Below are 13,762 nucleotides of genomic sequence, written 5' to 3' on the forward strand. Positions count from 1 at the left end.
GTCATGATCATCAAAAATATGAACATTGCCAAGAGTCCCTTGGGGGAGAGTCACCCCTGGTTGAGAATCACAGAGATGAACAGATGGACAGATAGATAGACGAGTAGAAAGATGGATGGATAAATGGATGGGTACATAGGTGATGACAGATGGTTAGACATAAAGATGAAAGATGATGGAAATGATAGAGAGACAGACAGGGACTCCGTCTAAGACCACATTTCTCACCTCTGCACTATCAACTAGCACTAGATGCCAGTAGCACCCCCTCCCTCAGCTGTGACATCCAAAATGTCCCCAGACATTGCCAAGTGTCCCCTGCTGGTGTGTGGGGGGTGAACACAGAATGATCCCTGGTGAGAACCACTGTCTTAAGAGGAGCCAAGGATTCTGACTTTTGCCCTTTATCCTTCCCAAGCTCCGGAGGCAGGAGCATAGCAGAAGGTTGAGACCACTCATCGTCCCTGGAAATGGGTGCAACCCTTACCCAGAACCTCCTGCTTCAGCTCTTCGAAGCGGCCTGAGTGGACCAGGTGATGGGGCAACTCCTTCAGCTTCCGCAGATTTGCAACTGTGTCTGAGAACCACAGGGGCTGAGGCGCCACCTGCGGAGGAGGAGGAAGGGGCTGGCAGCCAGGCCGTGGTGACACAAGCTCATCCATTCATTCCACAAACATGAGCCGCGCAGCCATGCACAGGTGAGACTGGACGGGACGGGGACACAATTCCAGGCAGAGACACCTCACAACTTACTACAGGCAGGGTGGAGGCGGAGGGAGGAGCTGGGGTCATCGGAGCTGGGTCTCAGAGTTTAGGTAAGAGTCTGTCTGGTGAACCATATCGGAAAACAATGATATTCCGGGCAAGGGAAGAGCATGTGCAAAGGCCCGGGGGTGGGAGATGTCAGGAGTTCAGGAAGGTTCTGGTACGCTCCTGAATGTTGTGATTCTTTCTGTCCCTTCTGGAATGTTGGGGGTGGTGGGGCATATTCCTCATCTGCTGCTCCCTGTCCACCCCCATCATGCTGAGGCTAAGGGAACATTCTGCTTTCAGTGGAAAGAGAAGGGAAGAAAGTCAGGAGGGCATTCTGGGTGGAAAAGAAGGAAGGAGCGGGGGTGGTCCTCTCTGGGCAGCCTTGGCCTTGTCTGCACAGCAGGGTGGAGCCTGTAGGTAGAGGGCAGGGGTCCCAGACAGACACCTCACCTTGCGGTCCAGGTTCAGGGGCTTCCCCACGAGTGGCAGGGTGATGAGTTTCTTTGTGCCCTGGCTCCAGGCCCCTGAGAAGAAGTCAGCCAAGACTCCGTGCCTCTTGGCTCTCTCGGGCCCAGACAGGTAGCGCTCTTGGATCACCTCAGTCAGCTGCCTGCAGAGAGGGGACAGGGAGGGCAGCCCCAGTGGCGCAGCAGTTTAGTGCCGCCTGCAGCCTGGGGTGTGATCCTGGAGACCCGGGGTTGAGTCCCATGTCGGGCTCCCTGCATGGAGCCTGCTTCTCCCTCTGCCTGTGTCTCTGCCTCTCTCTCTCTCTCTCTCTCTGAATAAATAAATAAAATCTTTAAAGAAAAATAAGGGGACATCGGCTTGTGGACATTTGTGCTCCCAAATGCAGGTCCCTCCTAAGCCACCTGTCGGATGCTTGCTGGCTTGCTGATCACCTGTCCTACTTGTTACCTAACATTAATCTATAAATTGGCCCATCTTTCTTTTTTCCCCTTAAATATGTTTACTTTCAAAAGGAACATTTGGGTTCTTCAATAAGTTAAATTTAAAATAAGGTACTGGGATCCCTGGGTGGCGCAGCGGTTTGGCGCCTGCCTTTGGCCCGGGGCGCGGTCCTGGAGACCCCGGGATCGAATCCCACGTCGGGCTCCCGGTGCGTGGAGCCTGCTTCTCCCTCTGCCTGTGTGTCTGCCTCTCTCTCTCTCTGTGTGACTATCATAAATAAATAAATAAAAATTTAAAATAAAATAAAATAAGGTACTGTAGGACCTGGCAACTCCACTCCTGGGTAAGATCCAAAAGAATTTTAAAAAACCAAACAGAACAAAAACAGGTGTTCAAACAAACACTTGGGCTCCCGTGTTCATGGCACCACTGACCACAATCTCGAGAAAGGACCCAAGCGTCCGTCAATGGTTAAAAAGATGAACAAAATGTGGTCCATCCATGCCATGGGGTATTACTCAGCCATGAAAAGGAACAAAGCCCTGATTCATGCTGCAACACAGATGACACTTGCAACTTTATGCTGAGAAAAGCAGCCAGATGCGAAAGGCCACATGTTGTGTGGTTCTATGTATGTGAAACTTCCAGAAGAGGCAAATCCACAGAGACAGAGAGTGCATTAGTAGGTGCCAGGGGCTGGGGGCAGAGAGGTAGGGGGATGTGGAGTGACTGCTGATAGGGACCAGGTGCCCCATTGGGGGATGGAATTGCTCTGGAATGATTTAGAGGTGATGATCACACAATATTGTGCATGCACAAATGTTACTGAATTGGACCCTTTAAATTGATGAGTTTTATGTCATGTGAATTTATCCTCATTTTGAAAAACAAGTTCGTTGTGTCAGAGTCAGTGGTGTGGAAGCCCCTGAATGCCGTGCTAAGTGTACTTGTTCCTCTGGGAACGGGGATAAAGGAAGGATCTGGAACAAGGAGGAGCCTGATGGGTGAGCCCTCGCTCTCGGACACCCAGACAGCATTACCACCCTGCTGGACCCACCTGTGGGCGATGGCCAGGAGCGTGAAGCCGTCCACCGGCCGCCGGGCCAAGCAGTGGCCGAGATCCCGACGGAGCCTCACCCACAGCAACGGGGGGAAGCGCAACAGCTCCTTGCTGGGCGGGGTCCAGTCCTGGTACACCGCCTCCAGGACCTCGTCGTCCAAGGACAGGACGTCCTTCAGCTCTGCCTCTGAGAGCCCATGCCTGCGGGGAGGAGAGACGGACACTGGAACATACTGTGACTCCTGCGGTCGGGGGTGCAGACACCCAGGGAGGGAGAGACATGGCCAGCTGCACAGCATCCCGCCCGTCACCGAGGTGTCCACCCGAGGGTCGGCATTTGGACGGTACCCAGCAGGTGCCCATGCCCCATTACAGCCGTGCCCATCCTGTAGAACCTTCCTGATCTTTCCTTCTGCACACACACCCACAGAGCCATGAACCAGCCTCTCCCCAGCCTCACAAGAGTCAGGCAGCATGGGAAGGGAGACAGGAGGTAATTTAGAAAAATAATGCAGAAACCAACTGTGCCCACCCTGGCCTCACTCATGGTTTCCAGGCCCCAGAAAGGACAGAGCGAGAGAACCAAAGTGGCTGTAAAGCAGATGAGCGATGAAGTTTCATTGCTGGACCGCAGTGGACTTCCTAATACCTGAGAGCATCAGACTGGAAAAATCAATTTTGCCTGCACATTTCAGCTGGGATGGACGGCAGCCAGAGCCCCCTTCAGAGCAACGGGAAGAGGGAGGCTGCCTTCTGTGTGTGACCTGCGTGTGTGTGTGTGTGTGTGTGTGTGTGTGTGTGTGTGTGTTTAACTCCCCAAGTGGATCGAAAGCTTCATTTTGATCAGAACAACTGCCATATATAGAGAACACCTTCTCACTTAGTGTACAACACAGTGGGTGTCCTCTGGGGCCTCTTCTGTGAGATCGATCACCTTGGACCATCCCTGCTGTAATATCATCGGGGCTCATCTTCCACACTTGTCCTAGTGGGGTAGCCCCGCCATCTCCCCAACCTGATTTTCTCCTTTAGACAGTTTTCTCCAAGCCAGGATTCCTGGGAGCCCCACCTTGGGGGTCCACTTGTCAGCATCCCTGTGTGGCCCTGTGCCTCCTCAGAAACCCCCTCCTTCAGGATAGAAGCTTCTTTCTCACTCTTTGATGCACCCTCAGTGCAAATCAAGCTTGGATCCTCTCCTTTCAGACTCAGGTTTGATGGCTCATCCCACCTGATCAGGACAGAACAACTGGGCAGGCTCAAAGAGTGGTTATCGAGGAAGCTGCAGCCCCATAATTCCCTGGCATCGTGTATTTATACAGGGCCCTCTCGGAGAGGGGGCAGGCCAGTCAGTCCATCCATTCTCAGAGAAGCAGACACCACGTCCTGGGCAGTCAATGGCTCATCAATAAGCTATGAGCACGTTTGTTAACCATTATTCATAGAGTGTTGTCTCTGTGCAAGGCACCTTGCTGACTCCTACGGGGCAGAGAGCTAGGGGGAAGCTTGTCTTCTCATGCACAGAGCCGGGAGGAAATAACAGAAAAAGAGAAGAAAGAAATTGGATAACACCAATTACCAGGGAGAAGATAACCCATGTCACGTGATAAAGAGTGACAAGGTTGGAGGGGGCAGGAGAGGTGGGTTAGAGCAGGTGGGTCCCTCTGAGAAGATGCCACCAGATCTGGGATTGGGTGGGAGGGAAGGGGTCTGCACGAGATTGAGGGCCAGGGTGCTCCAGGCATGGGGTGGAAGGCAGCCAGGACCAGTCAGCCTTGGTAAGGAGGCTGGATCCGATTCTCAAAGTGATGGGAAGTCACTGGAAGGGTTAATCAGGGCAGGACCTGAATCTGATTCATAATTTTAAAATCTTACTCCAGGGACACCTGGGTGGCTCAGTGGTTGAGCATTTGCCTTCGGCTCAGATCATGATCCTGGGGTTCTGGGATCGAGTTCTGCATTGGGCTCCCCGTGGGGAACCTGCTTCTCCCTCTGCCTATGTCTCTGCCTCTTTCTGTGTCTCTCATGAATAAATAAATAAAATCTTAAAAAAAATAAAATCTTACCCCAGACAGGCTATTCAAACCACAACTTGTACACGCACGTTCAGAGCAGCATTATTCGCAGTAACCAGAAGTGAGAACCGTCCAAATGTCCAGGTATGGACGAGCGGATAAACAAACTGTGGTTGCTATTGTCTGAGTATGTGTCTCCCCCTAATCCATACGTTGACATCCTAATCCCCAAGGTGATGGTATTCGGAGGTGGGCCTTTGGGAGGCAGTTAGGTCATGAAGGTGGAGCCCCATGAGTGGGGTTAGTACCGCAGAGAACTCCCGTACCCCTTCTGTCACAGCAAAAAGATGGCCATTTAGGAACAAGGGAGAGAGCTCTTACCAGACACTGCATCTGCTAGGACCTTCACCTTGAACTCCCCAGCCTTCCAGAACGTAAGAAATAAATTGTTTATAAGCTACCCACTCTATGGTGTTTTTGTTATAGCAGCTCAAATGGACTAAGGCAGTGGTGTGTCTATACAATGGAATATTCTTCGGCCATATGAAGAAACAAAGTACTGACGCACTCTACACAGATACAGGAAACAGTACGCTAAGTGAAGGAAATGCGTCACAGAAGACCACGTATTGCATGATTCCATGTGCTTGGAATGTTCTGAGCAGGATCCAGAAAGCCACAAGGTAGATTAATGGTTGCCTGGTGTTCACTGTGCTTCCCTGCAGAAGCCGGGAAGGCGTAAGGAGTAAGGAGTGCTCCTCCCAGCATGACTCAGCCTCACACTGCTGACATGTGGAGTCGGATCGCTCTTTGTAGTGGGGACTGTTCTGTGCATTGGAGGACTTTTAGCAGCACCCTCTATAAACCACCTACCCACCCTGGGACGGCCGGCCCTATACCCTGGTCTCCACTCACTAGACGCCAGCAGCCCTACCCCCAAGCTGTGACAACCAAAAATGACATGACTAAGTGTTCCCTGGGGGCAGGATCTCCCTAGGAAAGAACCACTGGCCTAGAAGGACCCATATCTGCTCTGGGAGCCGGGCTCTCACCTTCACAGCACACTGTGGGTGTGGAAGCATGATGTGCTTTTGTAGAACAAGAGGTACTGAAATCACCAGCCCTGCAGGCACCCTCTATAAACCACCTACCCCACCAGGCCCTGGGACGGCCGGCCCTACACCCAGTGAGGCCTTCAGCTTTACTAATTGGACCAGAAGTGGGGCCAAGCAGGCCAATTATTTTTGTCTCCCTAGATTTTGGAATCAGGACCCGAGAAAGAGCCAGTAGGATGGTGCCAGTTCTCTGAAATGGGAGTTAATGATGCCAGTAGAAGCTCGAGGCAAGTAGATGTTCCCGGGGGGACAAAGGAAGAGTCCAGGACAGAAGCCAATGGGCAGAGAGGACCCAGAGGGCGAGGGGATGAGAAACTGTTCTGATTCTCATGGCTTTCTGGTTCCCATGACAACCCCACCTCCTCCGTGTAGGCTGCATCAGGTTGGCCTCATGGCTCACCGCTTTACCCTAGAACATTCCTGTCTGTCTTCGTCCTCTTATAGAACCCAGGCCCAGTCCCCACTCTGGGGGGCATCTATCACAAAACCTGGGGGATGACATGAGATCTGGGGTATGCCCCCTTGGAGTCGGCAATTGGGTGGGTGGCCCTGGATCCCTTGAGCTCTTCCCATGGCCTTGTCATAAAGCCCTTACTTCTTACACACTAGCGTGAGTGGGATTCTGTGCCTGGCAAACAAGCAGACAAACGAACAGTTACGCTCACTGGTCTGATCATTGCTATCTTGATTGGTTTGCGACAAAGGACAAAGGAAGAAAAGCCTGCCTGTTATATTGAAAAGAGGCAAAATCACCTTGTCCAATAATTTCTGATGGCGGGCTTGAGTGTTTTCTAATGGCTATTTGCGTCGTGGCAGAGCTTTGGGGACGCCTGGGTGGCTCAGTGGTTGAGCATCTGTCTTTGGCTCAGGTCATCATCCTGGGGTCCTGAGATCAAGTCCTGCATCAGGCTCCCTGATGCCCATGTCTCTGCATCTCTCTCTGTGTCTCTCATGAATAAATAAAAAGTAAAGTCTTTTTAAAAAGAAAAAAGACAGAGCTTTGCTGGCATGTGTCTGCTAACTGGCCTCCACCCTACCCTCTTGGGGGCCAGAATCTGGGTGTGTGATGGACACATTCCTCTCTCCTGCTCCTTATTTCCGACTCACCTCTGTCCCTACCCGGCATCCCTGAGCTCCTGACCATCATGAGGTCACAGTGTGCAGCCCTGAGACTTTCTCTGGGCTGAGCAGCTGGATGTAAGCATTCAGTCCTTCAAGCTCTAGAAACACATTGAAATTGGATTTTCCTATTTCCTTTTTCGCTGATTCCCACTCAACAAGCTTGGGATGCAGTGTAGATGCATGCTGGTGGTCAATCCTTCACAGCACTTGTTTGTTTGTTTGTTTGTTTGTTTTTAGCACTTGGTTTTTTTTTTTTTTTTTTTTTAGCACTTGGTTTTAAAAAGGTTTTTCTGAAATCTCCCCATAATATTGCCTATTAAATAGAGGGGAACTTGCAAATTTACAAAGGGAAAAAAATCCGCGTCTAAGAAGGGCTGAGCATCACTCAAGTTCAACTTGAATGTGATCACGAGGAAACCTCAGACCAACCCAGATGCAGGGACACTCTGCAAACTACACCCCCAGCCCAGATGCGGTCCCCAGACCAGCAGCATCAGCATCAGGCAGTGAGAAACACGGGATTCATTGTCCCACCCCAGACCTGCTGAATCAGATTCTTTATTCAAAAACAAGACCTGAGATGCTATCTGCATTGAGGGTCGAGAAGCACTGATCTACAAAATCACTGGCCTGGACTCTTCAAAAGAACAAAAACAGATGGTGGAATGTTCCAAATTAAAGGAGACCAAAGAAACTTGACAACTAAATGTGACATGTGATCCCGGTTTGGATAGTGGTTTGGAGGCAAAGAGGGGGGAGGCTATAAAGAACGTTTTTGAGATAAGTGGCAAACTTTCACTGTAAACTGTGTCTTAGATAGTATTATTGGATCTGTGATGTATTTCCTGAATTTTTTAATTGTTCTGTGGTGACATGGGGGTTCTGATTGACCTTGTTCTTAGGAAATATGTGAAGCATTTAAGGGTAAAGGGGAATAATGCCTGTAATGAATCCAAGAAAGAAAGAAAGAAAGAAAGAAAGAAAGAAAGAAAGAAAGAAAGAAAGAAAGAAAGAGAAAGAAAGAAAGAAAGAAAGAAAGAAAGAAAGAAAGAAAGAAAGAAAGAAAGAAAGAAAGAAAGAAAGAAAACGAGGGGGTTAGGGAGAGAAAGCTAATGCGGCACATCAGTGATCCCAGAAGAAGGGCATAGAGCCGTAGTTCTTGACTAGGGCCTCTTGGTGATATTCTGAGACATTTTTGGTTGCCACCACTCAGGGTACTACCAGTAGCCAGGGTCGAGGCCAGGAATGCTGCTCAACATCCTATAGTGCATAGGACAGCCCCCACATACTGATGATGCAGCCCCCAATATCAGTAGGGCTGAGAAACTGTGATGTATGGGCCATTCTTTGCACTAGTCTAATACTATGGGAATTCCTCCACTAGTCTATAATTTCAAAGTATTTCAAAGTAAAAACTGTACAAAAGAAATACCACCAGCAGGTCCATAGATGCAGGAAGCAGATTGGGGCCGCTCGGGGCTGGGGGTGGGGAGTGGCCACTAATGGGGATGGGGTTTCCCTTTGCAGTAATGGGAATGTTCTGGAAATGGATAGTGATCGCACAACACTGTGAGCGTCCTAAATGCCACTGGGTCATCGCGGGCTTTCAAAGAGGGCACTTTATGACACATGAATTGTGTTGAGTTGAACAGGATCCCCAACGTGCGTGCCCACTGGAAGCCCGCGAAGACCGTCTCTAGAGAAGCAGTCCGCGTACGTGGAGGTCACACTAGATCAGAGTGGCCCTGAGCCCGTGAGCGGCCTTACAAGAAGGGGGAAATTCAGACAGGAAGGCGCACAGGGAGGAGGCTGTGAGATGGCAGTCTACAGGCCAAAGGTTGCTGGCCACACTAGAAATGAAGAGAAAAGCCTAGAACAGATTCTCCCCTGGTGCCTTCGGAGGGAGCACGGCCCTGTCGATGCCTGGACTTCAGACTGCGGCCTCCAGAACAGTGAGAGAATAACTATCCGTTCAGAGCCATGAGGGGTGAACGCATCATTCTCATTTACGAAGAGGGTGTAAACGACAGACACTTACCGGGAGGACACGATGTAGCTCAGCACGTGGGCCACCAGGAGCTGCCCGTGTGTCTGCTCCAGGCGGGCACACAGCTGATGGATCGCTTCCTTAGCAGTGGAGGCCAGAGGGGCAGGTATGGTGAAGGAGGCCCACTTCCGGGCCTCCTCAAAGGCCAGCCTCAGCCGTCCTGGGTGCCCACACTCTGGGAGGCTGGCCCAGAGCAGCTCCCTCTGCCCTGGGCTCAGCGTCCTCCGCGAGGCGGCCAGCAGGAGCTGGATCATCTCCTGCCCTTGGTTTCCGGAGAGGGGTTTCACCTCCCAGTAGGCCTCTGGGTCCGTCAGCGTCTGTCTCATGATGTCTAGAATCCCCGGCTTCCCCGAGCAGGCTGAGAGGATAAGGTGGATCCTCGGGGGGCACCGGGGAGGCAGCCAGGGGACCCTCCGGGCGCGGCAGATGGAATCCACATCATCCATGGAGTCCAACAGGATCACAAGTGACTCGAAGTTTCGGCAGGAGACAGTGTGGAGGAGGGTGTGGAAAAACTGGACCACCCTGGCATGGGCCTCCAGGACCTGGGCAGGGGGCAGGGGCAGCCCGTAGGCCAGGCACACCTGGAAGCAGATGCTCTGGAGCAGGCCTCGGGCGTCGGAGCTCATCTGTGACATCCCCAGAAGCCGCAGGACGGTCACTGTCTTGCGGCCAAGCAGTCCCGGCATTTGTTCTGCCAACTTGCACATCAGCGCTGTCTTTCCGATGCCTGGAGGTCCAAAAAGCACCAGGGGTGAGTGCGGATGGCCATCGCTCTGCCGGAGCCGCTGCCCCAGCTGGGCCAGGAGCTCCTGGCGGCCACAAAAGGTCCAGGTGGCCTCGGTGCTCAGCCCCAGGTGGTGGCGGATCTCCTGGTAGAGCCACGCCAACTCCTGCCTGCCTGCCTCCTGCTCTCGGAGGTACTCAAGGACCTGGTGGTTAGCCCTGGCCACAAACTGCTCCCCCAGCTCTTTCAGGTACCGAGCATGAGCCTTGTTTTTGGGGTTCACCAGGTCTCGGCTCCATGGCAGGTGGTGGGCCTTGAGGACTCCAGGTTGTGTGTCGGCAATGCGTCCCTTGAGGCCACTGAGAAGGTTCTGGGCATCTGTGTCCAGGCAGCCATCTGCGAGCCGGTCCACCATCTTGAGGGCGCAGTCTTCCAGGATGTGTTTGTTGAGGTCTTGGATCTCTCTCAAGAAGACAGTCGCCCCCTGGTCTCCGTCTGTCAAGCTCAGCAGGCCCCGGTCTATCTCCCACTCAATGACTAAAAAAGTGGGGAAAATGGGAACAGAGTGTGGTCATCATTGTGTGATCAGTTGGCCCAAGTAGTGACGCTTGAGAGACATATTTGGGAGGTAAGGACTTCGGTTCTCACACTTAATGTGTGCTGGAGTCACCTGGCATTACCATAGACAATGTGCAAACTGATGCACTCAAGTGTGTTCCAATAAAACTTTATTTACAAAAAAAAAGCAGTGGGCCCAATTTGGCCAGAGGACTATGGTTTGCCAGAGTCACTTGGGGGCTCAAAAAACCTGTATTGGGGATCCCTGGGTGGCTCAGCGATTTCACGCCTGCCTTTGGCCCAGAGCGCGATCTGGAGTCCCAAGATCGAGTCCCACGTCTGGCTCCCAGCATGGAGCCTGCTTCTCCTTCTGCCTGTGTCTCTGCCTCTCTCTCTCTCTCTCTCTAGGGCTATCATAAATAAATAAAAATAAAAATAAATCTTAAAAAAAAAAAAAACCATATGGCTGGGCTCTGCCGCTAGGAGTTCTGATTCATCAGGTCTGGGTGGGGCCCATGGGTTTGCATTTCCAAAAAGCTCCCAGGTGATGCGGAGACTGCTGGTCCAGGGGCCAAGCCAAGAAGAGCACTAATTCGGTCATTATTAATCAAAGAAGCCTTGGTGTAGGCAGCACAGAGGTTGTATATGAGAAGTAGCCCCATTATAAGAAAATACCATCAAACGCAGAAAGTTAAATATGGAATTTCTATAGGAATTCCACTTCGAGGTATGGACCCCAAAGAGCTGAAAACATAGACCAACAGATACCTGTGACCCAAGTTCCCAGCAGTATTATCCACAGTAGCCAAAAGGTGGAAACAGCCCAAGGGTCCATCAAGTGATGAATGGATAAACACAATGTAATCCATCCATACGATCGAATATTCTTCAGCCATAAAAAGGGATGAAGCTCTGCTTCATGCTACGGCACGGATGAACCTTGAAAATACTGGGCCGAGTGAAAGAAGCCAGTCACAAAAGGCCACACACCGTCTGATTCCATGTACTCAAAATGTTTAGAACAGGCAAATCCATAGAGGCAGAAAGCCAATTGGTAGTTGCCAGGGGCTGGGGGAAGGGGATGGGGAGTGACTGTTAATGAGTATGGAGTTTCTTTGGGGGTGATGGAAATGTTCTGGAACTAGATAGAAGTCGTGATTGCACAACATTGCGAATGCACTAACTGTCACCCAATTCTTCACTTTAAAGCAGTTAATTAAAAAAATATAAAAATAAATTTAAAAAAATAAAGCAGTTAATTTCATGCTATGCGAATGTCACTTCAATGGGAAAAAAATCCATTGTTGTCAGTTTTGGGTGCCTCCGTCGTGACACATTAATTCAACAAACATTTGTTGATCTCCCACTTGGGCCAGCCTCTGCTCTCCACACTGTGGCGTCTAGCAGAGAGAAAAACGTACAAAGGTCCCTGTTGCCTTTGTGGAGTGGTTATTGCAGTCTTAGTGAAGAAATGGACACAGACATGGACAGACAGGTAGATGAGGACATCTGTCTATCCTGGGCAGAGAAGGACAGACAGGGCATTTGAAGCCACAGAAAACTGCTGCAAAGGCATGGTGGCTGGGGAGAAAAGTTTTTAATGAGCCTAGAGGCTGAGAGCATGGGTCAGCATGCTTTTCTGTAAAGGGTCAGATAGGAAATATTTTAGGCTTCACAGGTCAAATGGTCTCTTTACAACTATTTAACTCTGGGGATGCCTGGGTGGCTCAGTGGTGGCGTGTCTGCCTTCGGCTCAGGTGTGATCATGGGGTCCTGGGATCGAGTCCCAGCAGGGAGCCTGCCTCTCCCTCGGCCTGTGTCTCTGCCTCTCTCTCTCTCTCTCTCTCTCTCTCTCTCTGTGTCTGTCATGAATAAATAAATTTTAAAAATCTTTTAAAAAAGACCCCACCGACTATTCAAGTCTGCTGTCATAGAGTGAAAGCAGCCATAGACAACATGCAAACCAATACGTTGAGTGTGTGCTAATAAAACTTTATTTACAGAAACAAGCAGTGGGCTGAATTTTGCCTTTGGGCCATAGTTGGCTGACCCCTGTCCCAGAGCATACAGCAGCTGCCCCGAGGACCCATATTTTCCAGAGCCAAGAGCAGACACTGATTTCCCCTCCGAGGCCATTGTTTTGAAATAGCAGTCAGACCGGAGGGGTTATTTTTTAAGACACCCTGGGCTCAGCAGAGGCTCCCGGGGCTCCGGAGCTGAGTGAGTCAGGCCCTTGGAGACAGAACTGAGTCTCGGAGCCAGGACAAGAGCCACTCAGATGCCCTCCTCGGAGTGTCACCACTCCCCTCTTAGCCCCAAGAATGGAAGTCAGGGATAAAGGCAACTGACAATCCTCAAATGGGATCCTTCTGGGACACATTTCAGCACGAATCAATCCAAGGCCATCTGCTCTGCCACCTGCGGGCTTCGTGACCTTGGTCAAATCACTGTGTCTCTCTGAGTCTGTTTCCTCTCCCGGAACATGGGTGGACTAGTTTAACCTCAGTGGGGCTGCTAGCAGGATCTTCTATGAAACAACATTTGTGAAAAGCTGAGCTCGTTATGCTGAAGGAGCAGAGCACGTCTCACAATGTCGTAGACTGTATGATCCCATTCATTGTTGAAATAACCAATTATAGGAATGGATTACTGGGGCAGCCCGGGTGGCTCAGCAGTTTAGTGCTGCCTTCGGCCCAGGGCGTGATCCTGGAGACCCGGGATGGAGTCCCACATCGGGCTCCCTGCATGGAGCCTGCTTCTCCCTCTGCCTGTGTCTCTGCTCTCCCTCTCATGCTCTGTGTCTCTCATGAATAAAAAAAAAAAAAAAAAAAAAAAAAGGAATGGATTACTGGTTGCTGGGGGCTGAGGCCTGGGTGACTCTAAAATGGTAGTGGGAGAGACCTCTGCAGTGAGGAAATAGTCCCTCATATGGACTGTGGCAGTTATTCGGAGCTACACGGGTGTTAAAATTTCCTAGCATGAAATATCTGTGCGCACGTGTACCGTACACATGCACACACACGTCTGTGAAAGTGATGCTTTGTCTGGTGGTCACAACGTCAACTTCTTGGTTGTAATACTGTACTTTAGTTTTGCAAGATGCTACCTTTGGGGGAAACTGAGTGGACATGGGACGACTTCCTACTTTTTTTTTTTTTTTTTTTTTTACTTCCTGTGACTCTCCATTTCAAAATAAAAAGGCTGAAAAGAAGACAACTGAGCAAGGGCTCTGGAAATGTGCTCTGAAGACACTGTCACTAGCATGCGTTTATACTTTCTGCTACTTTCCAGGAGTTTCTGTTTGTTCTTTCAAGTGGGAAATCTTTTTTTTTTTTAATTGTTTACTTAGTTAACAGAGAGAGCAGGGGGAGGGGCAGAGGGGGAGGGAGAGAGAATCTCAAGCAGACTCCCTGCTGAGAGTGGAGCTGATGCAGGGTTTGATCTCACGACCCTGAGGTC

The 13,762-nt window shown here is 50.7% G+C and overlaps 1 protein-coding gene across 5 annotated transcripts in view; it reads right to left on the minus strand.

Moving 5' to 3' along the window:
• The window catches only part of NWD1 (NACHT and WD repeat domain containing 1), a 66,110-nt gene that overhangs the window by 35,587 nt on the left and 16,761 nt on the right, over positions 1-13,762 (minus strand). For all 5 annotated transcript variants that reach the window (XM_049098416.1, XM_049098415.1, XM_049098417.1 and 2 more), the window contains 4 exons: positions 9,010-10,282; positions 2,720-2,923; positions 1,204-1,363; positions 488-605 (listed from right to left, as the gene is read on the minus strand). In XM_049098416.1, coding sequence (XP_048954373.1) covers positions 488-605; positions 1,204-1,363; positions 2,720-2,923; positions 9,010-10,282 — 1,755 coding nt within the window. The remainder of the gene's footprint in view (positions 1-487; positions 606-1,203; positions 1,364-2,719; positions 2,924-9,009; positions 10,283-13,762) is intronic.

This window comes from Canis lupus, chromosome 20 (genome assembly GCF_003254725.2).
Source record: "Canis lupus dingo isolate Sandy chromosome 20, ASM325472v2, whole genome shotgun sequence".
Classification (NCBI taxonomy): Eukaryota; Metazoa; Chordata; class Mammalia; order Carnivora; family Canidae; genus Canis; species Canis lupus.